General features: G+C 43.0%; 2 protein-coding genes across 2 annotated transcripts; one reads left to right on the forward strand and one right to left on the reverse strand.

Annotated features, from left to right (window-relative positions):
• Positions 1 to 5,973, reverse strand: LOC121569299 (transmembrane protein 254). The gene is made up of 4 exons (XM_041880130.2): positions 5,823 to 5,973; positions 4,521 to 4,624; positions 2,103 to 2,162; positions 1 to 899 (listed from the first exon to the last, which is right to left on the reverse strand). Exons 1-4 carry the CDS (start codon positions 5,907 to 5,909, stop codon positions 776 to 778), a joined length of 375 nt encoding a protein of 124 aa, XP_041736064.2. The 5' UTR covers positions 5,910 to 5,973; the 3' UTR covers positions 1 to 775.
• A 2,445-nt stretch (positions 5,974 to 8,418) lies between these two features.
• Positions 8,419 to 10,251, forward strand: LOC121571497 (double homeobox protein 4C-like). Its single transcript, XM_041883388.1, has 3 exons — positions 8,419 to 8,440; positions 8,790 to 8,974; positions 9,421 to 10,251. The coding sequence occupies exons 1-3, from the start codon at positions 8,419 to 8,421 to the stop codon at positions 10,249 to 10,251; spliced, it is 1,038 nt and encodes a 345-aa protein (XP_041739322.1).
• Positions 10,252 to 13,257: the final 3,006 nt, after the last annotated feature.

The following is a 13,257-nucleotide window of genomic DNA, read 5'->3' on the forward strand; positions in this document are numbered from 1 at the left end:
AAGTTTGTTAATCAATCACTCTTTATTTTTCACGCTATAAATTAGGCAACTTCACTCTTCGTCTCTCATCTTATCCCTTATCTATATTAATTTGTGAATAAATTCCCAGCATGTTCATGCTTAAAGGCAAATGGATTAATCTAATCTAATGTAATCTAAGGAAAGTTAAGAAACATCTGTATGAAACATCTGTAGTCCTTTTTCATTAAAACAAGATAGAGCAATGTAAAGAGTGATTAAAACGGGTGATCTGAACTTAAAATTGGAAAATGCTCTAGTATGATTTGAAAACATTCTGTAGGAAAACTTGGTACTTTTCCATCATGATATAAAACAGAAAATATTTTGTCATTTTGAACCTTGTGATAATCTCTGTGTAAACAGTGCATTGCATTCTGTCCTAAAATATGCTCTGGATAAAAAAATAGCATTTATTTTTGGAGGAATGTTGGGTGTGTGGTGGGAAGCTTCACAATAGCTATGTATTGTCAGATGAAGAGCTTTGACGGCTTGAATGTTTCTACTGTTCGATCAGAAGGTCTATAGGTCCTTAGAATTAACAATCACAATGTTGTAAGTTATTGTATCTATGGTCCTCTCGGAGCACTGTAAACAATCTGGAATCACAAATAACTATCTTGTTCCCTAACAGATAAAACTGTTTGCAGATAAAAGTTCACAGCATGCCATGGCCACTCATTATTTTCAGAGGAAGTGGTGGTGTGGTCTATAAAGACTATAGACTCTGTTCTGCAGCAGGGTCTTCCTTGTGGCATCAGTGTTGTTTGGTCCTGTGGTCAGGTTTGTATTTGAGTAGCAGGCCGAGAGAGGCAAAGCCAAACAGCACCGTCTGGACAAACCAGAGGCAACGTGTCATTGTGCCGTCCACCCCTTTGTTACTGTGAAGAGAGTGACACACACACACACACACACACACACAGACAGGCAGCAGTTTAGTCTCAGGTTCAGTGTCAGTGACTACAACACAATGGCCCTTAAGGTATTGAGTAGAGTCCAAATTGGCAAATATAAATAGAGGAGACAGAAGGCTGAGCATAGTAAGATCTTAAATGTAACTAGACATGCAGTTATACGATGCCCCCTTCTGGCCAAAACAAAACATGATGAGGGAAGGTGCACTAGAATCATCACAATAAAACTATTGTATTCTGTACAGTCAACAGTATCTCTATGACTCCCACTTCTTCAATTATCTTTGACCTTTGGGCAACATGAGTTAACACATAGGCTTAAACCCCCTAGAGTCGATTAGCTCCATGTGTGTTTATGCTAGAGACACCGTTTCTTGTAATGGCTGCAGCTCAATCCCCTCTTTCCGCCTATATGAGGTTTCCGACTATTCCATAACATGGGGCTTGTGAAAGCGGACTTTTTCTACACATGAGAGGATCCGGACAAGAAAATTGTCACGAAATCATCTGTGAGCTACAAACTAATATGCCAAAGCAGGGTTGACTTTCACGAACACGACAGTGTCGGTTGTTTGGCTCTACGACATCCACAAGCTTTACGGTAGTCATCTGAACTCTGTCGCGGACGTCCTCATTTCGAAGAGGTCTTTTCACAAAACCGACTACAAACTAATATGTCACCAATATCGATAGCGGAGACTCTCACAAAGACGACGGTGTCGGATGTTCTGCTCTATGACACACACAAGCTTCAGGGGAGTCGTCTGAAGGTTAACCCAGTACCGGGCAGTACAAATTGTAGTAGGGGGTAAAATGTGCCAAAAATAACGTGACCAAACATGGGTCAAAATAAAATTAAAATGATTTATTTTTTTACTTTTGCCATTTATTAATGTGTTATTCAATGTGTTTCTATGGGCTCTAGCAGTAAAGGCCAAATTCAATGTTTTATCAAATATATTTTTTATACCTACAAGGGTCCTACAATTCTAAATTAAAATGGCCATCTTAAAACAATTCCATATAGCTTAATAGATATTGCGATCTAAGGGCTTAGACATACAGGGGTTTAAAAGTAGGTGTGATAGCATGTCTCTAGAGGGAGCCTGATAGAAAGCAGAACAATAGCACCCCCTAGAGGAGACATGGATATATGAACATCCATCTTACCTGCAGACCTTCATGGCAACAAGGGCTTCTGCCACGTGGACGACCCAAGCTGCCCACCATCTGAAACACAGAGCAACACACAACATTCAGAATGAGGATGTTTCTAGTCTCTCTCTAACAGCTTTCTTTAAAAAACATTCTTACATTATTTCTGGCAAGTGACCAATGATTTCCTCTAGCTACAGTGTAATGGTCTGTCACGATCGTCGTAAGCAACGGACCAAGGCGCAGCGTGATATGCGTACATCTTTTAATGAGTACTTAAATGACAATACCAAAACAACAAAATGATACGTGAAGTCCTTGGTTAACAAACACAAACCTACACGGAACAAGATCCCACGAAACACAAGTGCACAACAGGCTGCCTAAGTATGGTTCCCAATCAGAGACAACAAGCAACAGCTGATTCTCGTTGCCTCTGATTGAGAACCACCCCGGCCAACATAGAAACACATAACCTAGAACAGAACATAGACACTACACAAAGAAACTATCACCCTGGCTCAACATACAAGAGTCCCCAGAGCCAGGGCGTGACAGTACCCCCCCAAAGGCGCGGACTGCGACCGCGCCAACATAAACCCAACAGGGGAGGGGCCGGGTGGGCATTCCTCCTCGGAGGCGGATCCGGCTCCGGGCGTGACCACCACCCTCTAACAACCCCCCCCGTAGCGCCCCTGGTCTGGTCCCGCTGGCTGGAGCTGGACTGGACATCGTGGAGCGGATTGCTTAGGCTCCGGTGTGGAGCAGCTGACCGGTACCTGACCAGGCACCGGTGAAACAGGCACGGGCTGTGCCGGACTGACGACGCGCACCACAGGCTTGGTGCGGGGAGCAGGAACAGGCCGGGCCGGGCCGGGCTGGCGACGCGCACCATTGGCTTGGTGCGGGGAGCAGGGACGGGCCGGACCGGGCTGACGAAGCGCACCACTGGCTTGGTGCGAGGGGCAGGAACAGGCCGGGCCGGGCTGGCGACGCGCACCACAGGCTTGGTGCGAGGGGCAGGAACAGGCCCGGCCGGGCTAGCGACACGCACCACAGGCTTGGTGCGAGGGGCAGGAACAGGCCGGGCCGGGCTGGCGACGCGCATCACAGGCTTGGTGCGAGGGACAGGAACAGGCCGGGCCGGGCTAGCGACGCGCACCACAGGCTTGGTGCGAGGGGCAGGAACAGGCCGGGCCGGGCTGGCGACGCGCATCACAGGCTTGGTGCGAGGGACAGGAACAGGCCGGACCGTACTGGGAACACACACCACTGGCCTTGTGTGGGGATCAGGAACGGGCCGGACCGGACTGGTAACACACCTCAGTACCTCTCGCTGTGCCTCTACACTCTCCTTCCCTCTACTGACCAATGGCCCCCGTAACCTGGTGGCCTTCTCTCCTCGTCCACAAACTCGCCCTTTATCTGCCTCCAGCAGCCCCGTCGTCCATGCCGTGTGCCCCCCCAAAAAAATGTATTGGGGGTGCCTCTCGCCTGTCCGACGACGGCCCGGTTGGCGCCGCTTCTCCTCTCCTGCCTGGGCCTGGTAACGGACGGCCTCCTCCTCCGTAATCTGCCCCCAACCGAGGAGGACATCCACTAACGTTACCTCCGGCGTTTGCTCCTGGACACGCTGCTTGGTCCTGTATTGGTGGGATCTTCTGTCACGTATCGTTTGTTGTTTTGTTATTGTATCGTGTTGGAAAAGTACACTATTAAAAAAGATGTACGCATATCACGCTGCGCCTTGGTCCACTCATTATGACGATCGTGACATGGTCCCACACAACAGCAATTGATTAGAGATTCAAAAACAGAAAACACATTGGTCTTGTACGGATATAAAATGTGTGAGTGTTTCTTTGATATTTCATAAGTGGTCATGTATGTGATTGATGAGTGGAAGTGTTACACTGTTTGAAAATGTTGTGATAAGAGTGTAAAAATGGTGAAAGGGAGTGGGACACGTTTTACATTTTAGGAGACGCTCTTATCCAGAGCGACTTACAGTTAGTGAGTGGGAATCGAACTCACAACCCTGGCGTTGCAACCGCCATGCTCTACCAACTGAGCTACAGGAGGCCTACAGTTGATTATGCAGACTGACCAAGCCTCTGTATTCTGTGGGTACTTGGCACATCATTAGAAATCTAATTCACAGTGATCTGGTGTGCTGGCAAACCCACCCAGCGCAGTAATTATTCCTTGTTAATTTGCATCTAAAATGATTGGTTATTACAGAGTTAGGCCTACAACTGTAGAAGCTGCATGTGCTGTACATTGTACATTGTAACTGCAGTTTCAGTCAGAATTTCTTTCAATTTCACATTGACTATCCTCATTCTGACTATAAAGCTGTTGGGCCAACATTTTGCCCAATACTACTTGATGACAGAATCTTGTAAACATTATCATGGAGGAACACTAACTTACCCTTTGTAAATGAGAGAATGGTGATTGTCCACCAGGTATCTGGACAGGGTACCAAGCGGACCCAGGTTGTCATAGGGGACCTGCTGTGGCCAGAACACCGTCCACTGAAACACAGAACAGAGATGCGGTCAGACAGTCAGTTCATAAACAGTGCCCCATACACATGAATTGCTTCCACCAACTTTTGACAAAATTAATTGTGTACACATATCCCACATGTGCCACACATCCAAGTCATTATCTAATATGATCACATGGTCATTGTAACATTGGGTTTTGTATATTATGTACACCTCTGACAGGTTGCAACATGCTTAACAAAAATACTATTCAGCCCTATTCATTCCAGAGGGCCTCCAGCTTGTGCAGAGGCCATTGTGCACTAACCATCCACTTTTGGCTTATCATTGTTAAGATATAGCCAAACTCATTTTGCTTCTCTACCCAAGAGCTGACAGTGCTAGCAAGCAGTTGTCACTGGGGTACCCTTGTTTGCACACACATCCTGACATTAGTATGACCTCTGACTTACATGACTGAGGAAGGCAACGCATAAGCTAGATGTGGTGGGGAAATGAAGTGTCAATAGGGGGATAGTATTTAGCCAGACTAGAACTAAGAGACATATTTCACCCAAATTATATTTTTACGCCTGCTACGTTAGGTTAAACTCACTTTCCCCACGTTCCAAAAACCGATTTTGAACAACATTCTGCGTTATCTATAGGGCTATCTATGGCTGATAAATAGGCCTAGTTAGAGAAATGTCAATGGCTTTCTACAATATCATGGAATTCTTTCGATCCTTTCCATTCCGCAGCGCAGCTCCATTCAGCCACTCCCCACTAGTAACTGCAATAATAGATAGCTTATAAATCGGTAATTACAACGGCAACTATACAATATGAAATGTTTAACTTAAGTACAAATATTCCAATTAATTACATTTGCAGGGATCTTACAGCAGGGATAATTAATATTTAACTCGCAGGGTTGATGACCTGGATACACTTTCATTGCAAGCGCAACATCTAGGCTAACCTCATAAGCTAAATACTGTATTACTTCGCGATGGACTTCACGGGAATTGAATAATAAACAACAAAAACAAATGCCTCAATAAAACACAAATTTGGCCGAGTAAAATAGAGATCCATCCGGAGTCCATTCGTAGTGACACCTTGGCTTTGTTTACGGCTGTTTACGGCACGGTCACGGTGGCACAGAGTCAATTTAACAATTTGCTTTATAATTGCGGTGGTATTGCGTCAAAACCATCCACGTTTTGTGGCTTTGACTTACTGTGAAGTATCCCATCGAAAGCGCCACTGTAGTTATCCAAAAAATACTGGTTCTTCTAAAATAATCGCACCCATCGCTTTTTGCCATGGTGGCGTTCAACTTGTCCCTCTCTCAAATCAGCACGTGCAACAATAACAGTGGAACGCTTGTAATAATATAATATATATGTGTACCGAGACCGCTGTCTCTGAATGGGGTTAGAGTGGGATTATGTAAATCTTTCTTTATCAGTCATATGATATCATCCAAGGTTCAATATTGATTTGAGACAAGTGTTATTTTGTTTTGAAATAGGAATAGCCTTGACTGAAATAAACAGAAAAATGTTGTGCATGCATTGTATGTGTAATAATATATAGGCTATATATTTATTTATTTGCCAATGATTTACGTTTATTCTATTCAAAATTATAGGATTAAAGCTCAGTAAAAGTGGGACATTAACCATCCAAGTTGTTAATGGATGTAGCCTAGATCTAAGCTAATGATTCTACAGTAAACTGGTCATGGGACCTAAGGTATTTACAATCTGATCTTCACAGATATCTCTATCTGCATGACAATAACGAATCAATCATTTTATGGTAATTTCACCATTAGTCAAATGGGAATTGGTAAAACTAGTTATCATTACGTATTTACTAACTGATCATTGCATGTAAAACTGTGTGTCAGAAGTATTTAAATCCTGACAAAAACAGTTCATGGACTCAAAGAATAGACTACATGAGGCCATTGTGAAATAGAGACAATGTATTTGTATGTGCTATGAGTTGAACGTGTTTATTTTGTAATATAGCTTTTATTTGAAGCAGTGATGAAACATTATGTGAGGAGCCAACATATGACACATTCTGAAGTGTGCAAATGCAAATGTTATAGGCTATGTATGTATTGAGGAGGACAATGCTGATTTTGCAAGAGGCTTGAAGGACCAAAGGGCCACGCATAATGTCTGATAGGATTTGGATAACCCCCAGAATGAATTGCTGTCAGGTCCACTGGCCCCTGAAAGGGTGGGACTCTCGGGAGCCGTCCCAAAACATGGAGACACTGATCCTCATAGTCCAGATAAGGAATAAAAAGACAAGGAATGACTAACCGGCTGATATTAAAAGTAGAGATAACAGCGTTGTTATTGCATTTTATTATATGTTATTTAGTATTATTACTATATATTAATAGTAATACCAGTAAGAGATAATATAGTAAGATATATTACAGTATATTGTACTATTTACAGAATAACTACTTGTGTGTTTAACTACCTGTGTGTGGTGTCCCTACATTTCAATATATTTTTTTTTAGTCATTTAGTAGATGCTCTTATCCAGAGCGACTTACAGTTCTATCAGGGGCGAGGAGTGTCATTGAGGTGAAAGTTCACTGTCCTCTGGCTCAGTCTTTCCCATAGGCCATGAAGAAACCAGCATGTCTGGACAAGTACAACTCAGTGATGAGCTTGGTACCCACTATTAGTTGGTACAACCCCTGGCCTTTCACTGTAATTGGGCCTATACATCAATGGGAGGTGAGGCAGCATGTTGATAATGGTCCTATTAATCACCAAACAATTAGACGTCCTTGTTTTTCTTATTTTTATAGCTTGTATCTGTGTTGCATTTCAATAGAAATCAGCAGTTGTGAAAAGGGTTATATTCATGAATGGCATTTTGCATTTCACTAAGAAGGCATGTGAGTTAATATTTCTTCAAGCCAATTGTTTGGTTGATTAAAATACTTCATTGTGCTTGTTGACGCAGCCATTAGAGAATGACTTTCAGCGCCCACCCTTAATCATTTTCAATATGTGTTGAAATAATCCAAATTGTTGTCTTGTTTTTTATAAGCCCTTCTATAATGTATTACGTTTAATAATGGATATACTTGCACATCTATCTATTCCTGTTTACATTTGGATTTGTGGTAGTGCTAAAAAAGTATAATTAAGCTCACATAAGTTCACTTCACACTGCACACAAACCACTGACAGATGAATACACAACAAAACACAAGTTATGAAATTGCTGTAATAAACAAAGGTTAATTAATGCAAACAAACCATGCATTTGCAACTACAAAAAAAGTAAGCAGTTTTAATCGTTTTTGTTTACACAATGCAATAAATAAACTACACATTTGCTATACACAAATAAGTAAGCATTTATTACAGTTATACAGCACCAATTTCCAGCTAGTCATAAGAGTCTTATTTTATTTAGTAATGTATTTTATGTCTGCTTCTTGTGTGCCAATGACCTTGCATGTGATGAGGATGATGTCGATGGGGTGGATGGGAGAGGGCCATTAGTTAGTCCAAAGACCATTCAGATTAACTTAACCTCAGTACCTCTAAAACAACCCCCGTGCCAACACAAACATACCCCCTCCAAACTGTCACCAAAAATATCACTCTACATCATCAGCACTTCTTTGAGGAGGGGATACTGGTTGGGTCCAGAGTCTTGCGATCAATATAAAAGGGCGGTCAATACATTTGGGAGACATAGCTCTTGAGAGCCTTAGTGAAGGAGCATCTATACCTACACACAGAACACCTACAGATTCCTACACATCTTAGATACCAAACAGCGCTATGTGGAAGGACACCAGCATCGGTAAGGAGAGGTCACTGGCTGACACAGAATCTAGACTGGATATCAGATTTGTATTTTTGAGTAGGCCAGGTGAATCACAGATGATAATTATTGTCATTTTGGTGGGAGAATGAATTTTTTTTTTTTGGGGGGGTGAAATATCAAAGGAACTTTACAGATGTTTTTGTCCTATGGGGTTTATTTGCCAGTTGTAATGCTTCAAAGTGATAGAGAGCCACATATAGATTCTTGCCTTAGCAACCTATCCTGGAGACAGACTCACTACATGATAAGACCCCCTCCACGACCTGTCTTGCCCTGGGCTCCTCTCTGGCTTATGTCTGATCTGGAACCTGTGTTTTCCCCTCAGATGTCCTCAGACAGGTGGCCGTCACCGGAGCCTCGTCCCGGAGTACCAACCGCAGAAAGAGGACCAGCTTCTCCAAAGAGCACGTGGAGCTGCTCCGTGTCACCTTTGAGACAGACCCTTATCCTGGCATCAGCCTGAGAGAGAGCCTGTCCCAGAACACAGGGCTACCTGAATCTCGCATCCAGGTAAGCAACTACGCACACATGTAAGCATGCAGGAACACATACACAGACTCACGCACAGACGAATGTAATGGGGGTTGTTTATATTACGAAGGCTCTGTGTTCAAATGTGGCCTGCATGGGTGCTGTTGATACTGGTATCAGGGTTTCTGTTTATCTTTTAAATCACTAAGATGATGTAAGCGGTTTTATCTGTTTGTTTGGTCTGACTGGTAGAATGTACAACACTTATAGTAAACAGAGGAGACAACAGCAAGATAAGCCCCAACGCTCTCACTATATTCTACAGGTGTTTGTGGGTGGGCTTGGGAAATTATTAACATGGGCTCAAAGCAGATAATTCTATCTTAGTCATTGGAGTCAACTAACTGCGACACTGTATCTGTTTGCATTGGATGTCCATTCTAAATGCAGTGTTATAACACAGTTGTTTTGTAATCGCTCTCCAGGTGTGGTTCCAGAACAGGAGGGCTCGGACTCTGAAGTGTAAGGCAGCTAAGAAGTCCCTGTGCCAGTCAGACTCTGGCTTACACTCCCCTGGTGGGTTCACCCCTGTCCAGAACCCAGTTTCCCAGCCCCGCACTATGGGGACAGGGGCTACCCAGCACAGCCTGGCCCCTCTGTCCACCTCCCCCTGCCTGCCCCCTGCTTACCCTGTCCAGGTGAAGGAGGAGGTGGAGGAGGATCTTTTCTATGGACGCTACCCTCCACCCTACCCTGGAGCAGAGGAGACTGGCCACTACAATTCCCTGTTCGGGCTGAGGCAGGCCAGGGTGCTGGGATACAGCTCCAGCCCGCCCCTGAAGACCCCCGGGCACCAGATGGTTCCAGGAGCCTGGCCCCAGGCGGGTGACCAGACAACCCCAGTGCAGTCCATGTGGAGCCCCTCTCCTCTGGAGGTGAGGAACTACAGCTCAGGCTCCAGCAAGGCCTTCCTCTACCATGGCTCAGCCGAGCAGCAGCCCCTCTACAGCAACCCCCAGGAAGCCTTTGGAGGCCCCATTTCCCAGACCCAGGCCCCAGCCACCACGGATTCCGGCTGCTGGGAGGTTGGACAAGAAAACACCCCACCGATGGTAGGCCAAGTTTCCCGATTGGATGGCTCCTGGAGCATGGCTATATCTACCGCAGAATACCCAGGACAAGCCCCGCACCATGCCCCCCTGCCAGAGCTCCCGGCCCTGTCCCTGCAGGAGATCCTGGGGGAGCTGGAGGGAGAGTGGCGGGAGGGAGATGGACTGGACAGCCACCACAATGAGGACAAACTGGTTTACTGCTGAAGTCTGTTATCTCACCTTTTTTATTTTTACGATGGACAATCTCTTTATTATTATTATAATATTTTGTATATTCTTTAGATGTTTTAAATAATGTATAAATATTTGTATAGTATGAAGAAAATGTACAACAAGGGGGTTTGTGGGAGTACAAGAGGGTTTTACTGTGTAGTCTGTGTTTCTGGAATGTCAACTATGGACAAAATGCTCTCCGAGAGAGAGAGGATCATACGTCCTTAGTAATTCTACAATGATTCAATTTATTCTCCCATGAACTTCATCCCAATTAATTTTAGGTTATCTATCTATTTATCTATTTATTTATCTATCGTTTTCTGCACTTGTATTCTAATAAATCCATTGTATTAAAACACCTTTGATTTAGAGGAAGTAATATCATGTTGATTCATAAAGTATCGTGCCATAATGAAGGGTATTTCAAACACATCAGAGAGCCTAAGTAGGCCTTCAAGATGGTTGTGATTCCACTGAGTAAGCCTTGAATTTACATTCCTTTACACTCATCTGCATTTGTCATGCATTTGATCCGTTGTTGCTCTTGCACAGCGTAAAGCAACATATATCCACTAGATGGTGCTTATGAGTCACAGATTCATAGTATGGGAACGCAAGGTGCTGGTCAATAATGCTGTTTCTGACCATAACTCTTAAATTGTCCATACAAGCTGCTGTGTGAAGTGGCATTTGTCATTGCTCTTATGATTAGAGTCACTACCTGTGGTCAATCATTGCCAAAGACACTGAATGGTTGTGACACTTGTATATTTTCCTCCACAGAGCAGTCAGGCTTTTATCCAGCTGAGCAAACCTTCCTTTTCACCTGAAACAGCCTCCCTATGGTTAGGGTTGATATGTCTGAGAACAGACTTTCAAAGGGGCATGAGTTGCAGGATGAAAGGAAATCTTTCATCTTAGTATCTGAAACCAATCCAGTTCATGGTAAACAAAAGTCTAAACGTATGTATCAGCTTCCTCCCACACTGGTGACGTGACACAGACACATTTCTTACATCAAACGCAAAATGACAAAAACAGCAGATAGGACAGGATGTTTGGATTTAGATTATTTTCCACAGAAATGCCTTCATTGTTATCTCTATCTTTTAATTTAATCTTTTAATTTAATCTTTTAACTTTTTGTGTTCTATTGGCTTCCAGTCATTATCCTTTTTAGTCAAGTCAAGATATTACCTTCTTTTGTTAACTTTCTGGTGTGGCGTTCCTCTCCAAAGCAAACACAATAGGTAACAGAGGAGGGGAGCGATCTCATGCTTTTGTTTTCTCTCTAAATATAGGACAGCAAAGGAAGTACTGCAGTACTGTTGTCCTCTGTAGGCCTAGATATGTGAAACAGGTGTTCACATGGAAAAACATTGTGGTATTGGTAAATTTGACAACTAGCAACTTGAGCCACTGGGATTGGTGTCACTCTATGAGCTCAAGGACATGCTAGATTACAATGATGACCAATTTTAATTACCATATATTATATAATACATTTGATAGATTTTAGAAACTCAATTTTGCTTCTATATGTATTGTAGTGCCTGTGTTTTATGTATTATATTTATTTGATGGACGACGTACACTTCTAATGCTTTCCCCGTGCTGACATTTTTTCAGGTCTCTTTCTCAAAAAAAGTCAACCCTCAAGAGAAAAATAAAGGATAAATGGTTTATCACAGTATCATCATTCATTACACAGGTCATAGAGGAACATGGAGGAAAATGTTTGCATACAGAGGTGAACATAACAAAATGATTATTTGCATACAGTGATATTTTGTAATAGTGTACCTTAGAGACCTAAAGAGGACACAGACATATGCATGTACGCACACACACCACACCACACACACACACACACACACACACACACACACACACACACACACACACACACACACACACACACGAACACACACCACACACACACACACACACACACACACACACACACACACACACACACACACACACACACACACACACACACCACACACACACACACACCACACACACCACACACACCACACACAAACACTTTTCTCCATCCCATTCCAAGCAGCATCAATCAATGGTTGGAAGTGAAGACGTGCAATAAGACAGGAGAGAGGGGAGCAATCAAAAGCCCTGAGATGAGCTCTTAAATTAGAATGTGCAATACAGGACCACACTGAGGGATTGGTGAAATTACAGGCCATATTTTTAGTGAAGGCTGGACTCATACCCTAGAACTGCCAGCAGCTGATGGAACAAACCATCACTCATATGCCTGTCTTCCCCAAGCTTGTTACACATTGGAAAATTGACACTGTGTGTGTGTTTCCGCGCGTCTTTGCGTTTTGTGTGTATGTGTTCATGTGCGTATATGTGCATGTGTGTGTACGTACGTGCATGTGCGTGTCTGTGCATGTATTTGTGTGCACATGTGACATGAAAAAAGGTATTATCTAGAAATATGATAGAAGAGCATACCGATCCAAATGAAGTGCTGGAGACTGTTATCAGTTACCGTAGATACTGAGACACAGATTTTGATTAATTTGCATGCACATTTAATTTCAAGTAAATGTTCTCTACAAACAGTCAAAAAGGAACTACTGGGACAGGATAAAAGGCAAGCCATGTCTTTTACAGATGCCTTCACCTTTAAACCTAGTCTGGTTACAAAAATAGACAGTTGATATTAAATGTCATCCACTGGGAAATAAGGTCAGCAGCTCACTAATGAACTCATGTAGCTTACCAACATCAAACTTACACCAGTAACCTAGCTTATACATCTGGGTAAAATGAAGCAATGTATTATATACAGTTCATATACAGTAGGCTAAATTAATATATGCATTTTATGTGCATTCATTATAGATTACATAAAGGCAATGCAGATAGTCTCATTTGGAATTTGACTAAAGACTGTTGCTTCTCTTCTCTGATTGGCTCATATGTAACATCTAATAAGTTACATGATTTTAACAGCAAGTA

Source organism: Coregonus clupeaformis, chromosome 1 (assembly GCF_020615455.1).
Source record: "Coregonus clupeaformis isolate EN_2021a chromosome 1, ASM2061545v1, whole genome shotgun sequence".
Lineage (NCBI taxonomy): Eukaryota > Metazoa > Chordata > Actinopteri > Salmoniformes > Salmonidae > Coregonus > Coregonus clupeaformis.

Bases quoted from the DNA above. Each gene is read 5' to 3' on its own strand.
- LOC121569299 (XM_041880130.2), bottom strand. From the start codon at position 5,909: ATGGCAAAAAGCGATGGGTGCGATTATTTTAGAAGAACCAGTATTTTT. The intron at 4,625-5,822 runs GTAAGTCAAAGC...TCTGTGTTTCAG, and splicing joins TTTCGATGGGATACTTCACA to TGGACGGTGTTCTGGCCACA. The intron at 900-2,102 runs GTAAGATGGATG...CTCTCTTCACAG, and splicing joins GTTGCCATGAAGGTCTGCAG to TAACAAAGGGGTGGACGGCA.
- LOC121571497 (XM_041883388.1), top strand. From the start codon at position 8,419: ATGTGGAAGGACACCAGCATCG. The intron at 8,441-8,789 runs GTAAGGAGAGGT...TTTTCCCCTCAG, and splicing joins GTGGAAGGACACCAGCATCG to ATGTCCTCAGACAGGTGGCC. The intron at 8,975-9,420 runs GTAAGCAACTAC...ATCGCTCTCCAG, and splicing joins TACCTGAATCTCGCATCCAG to GTGTGGTTCCAGAACAGGAG.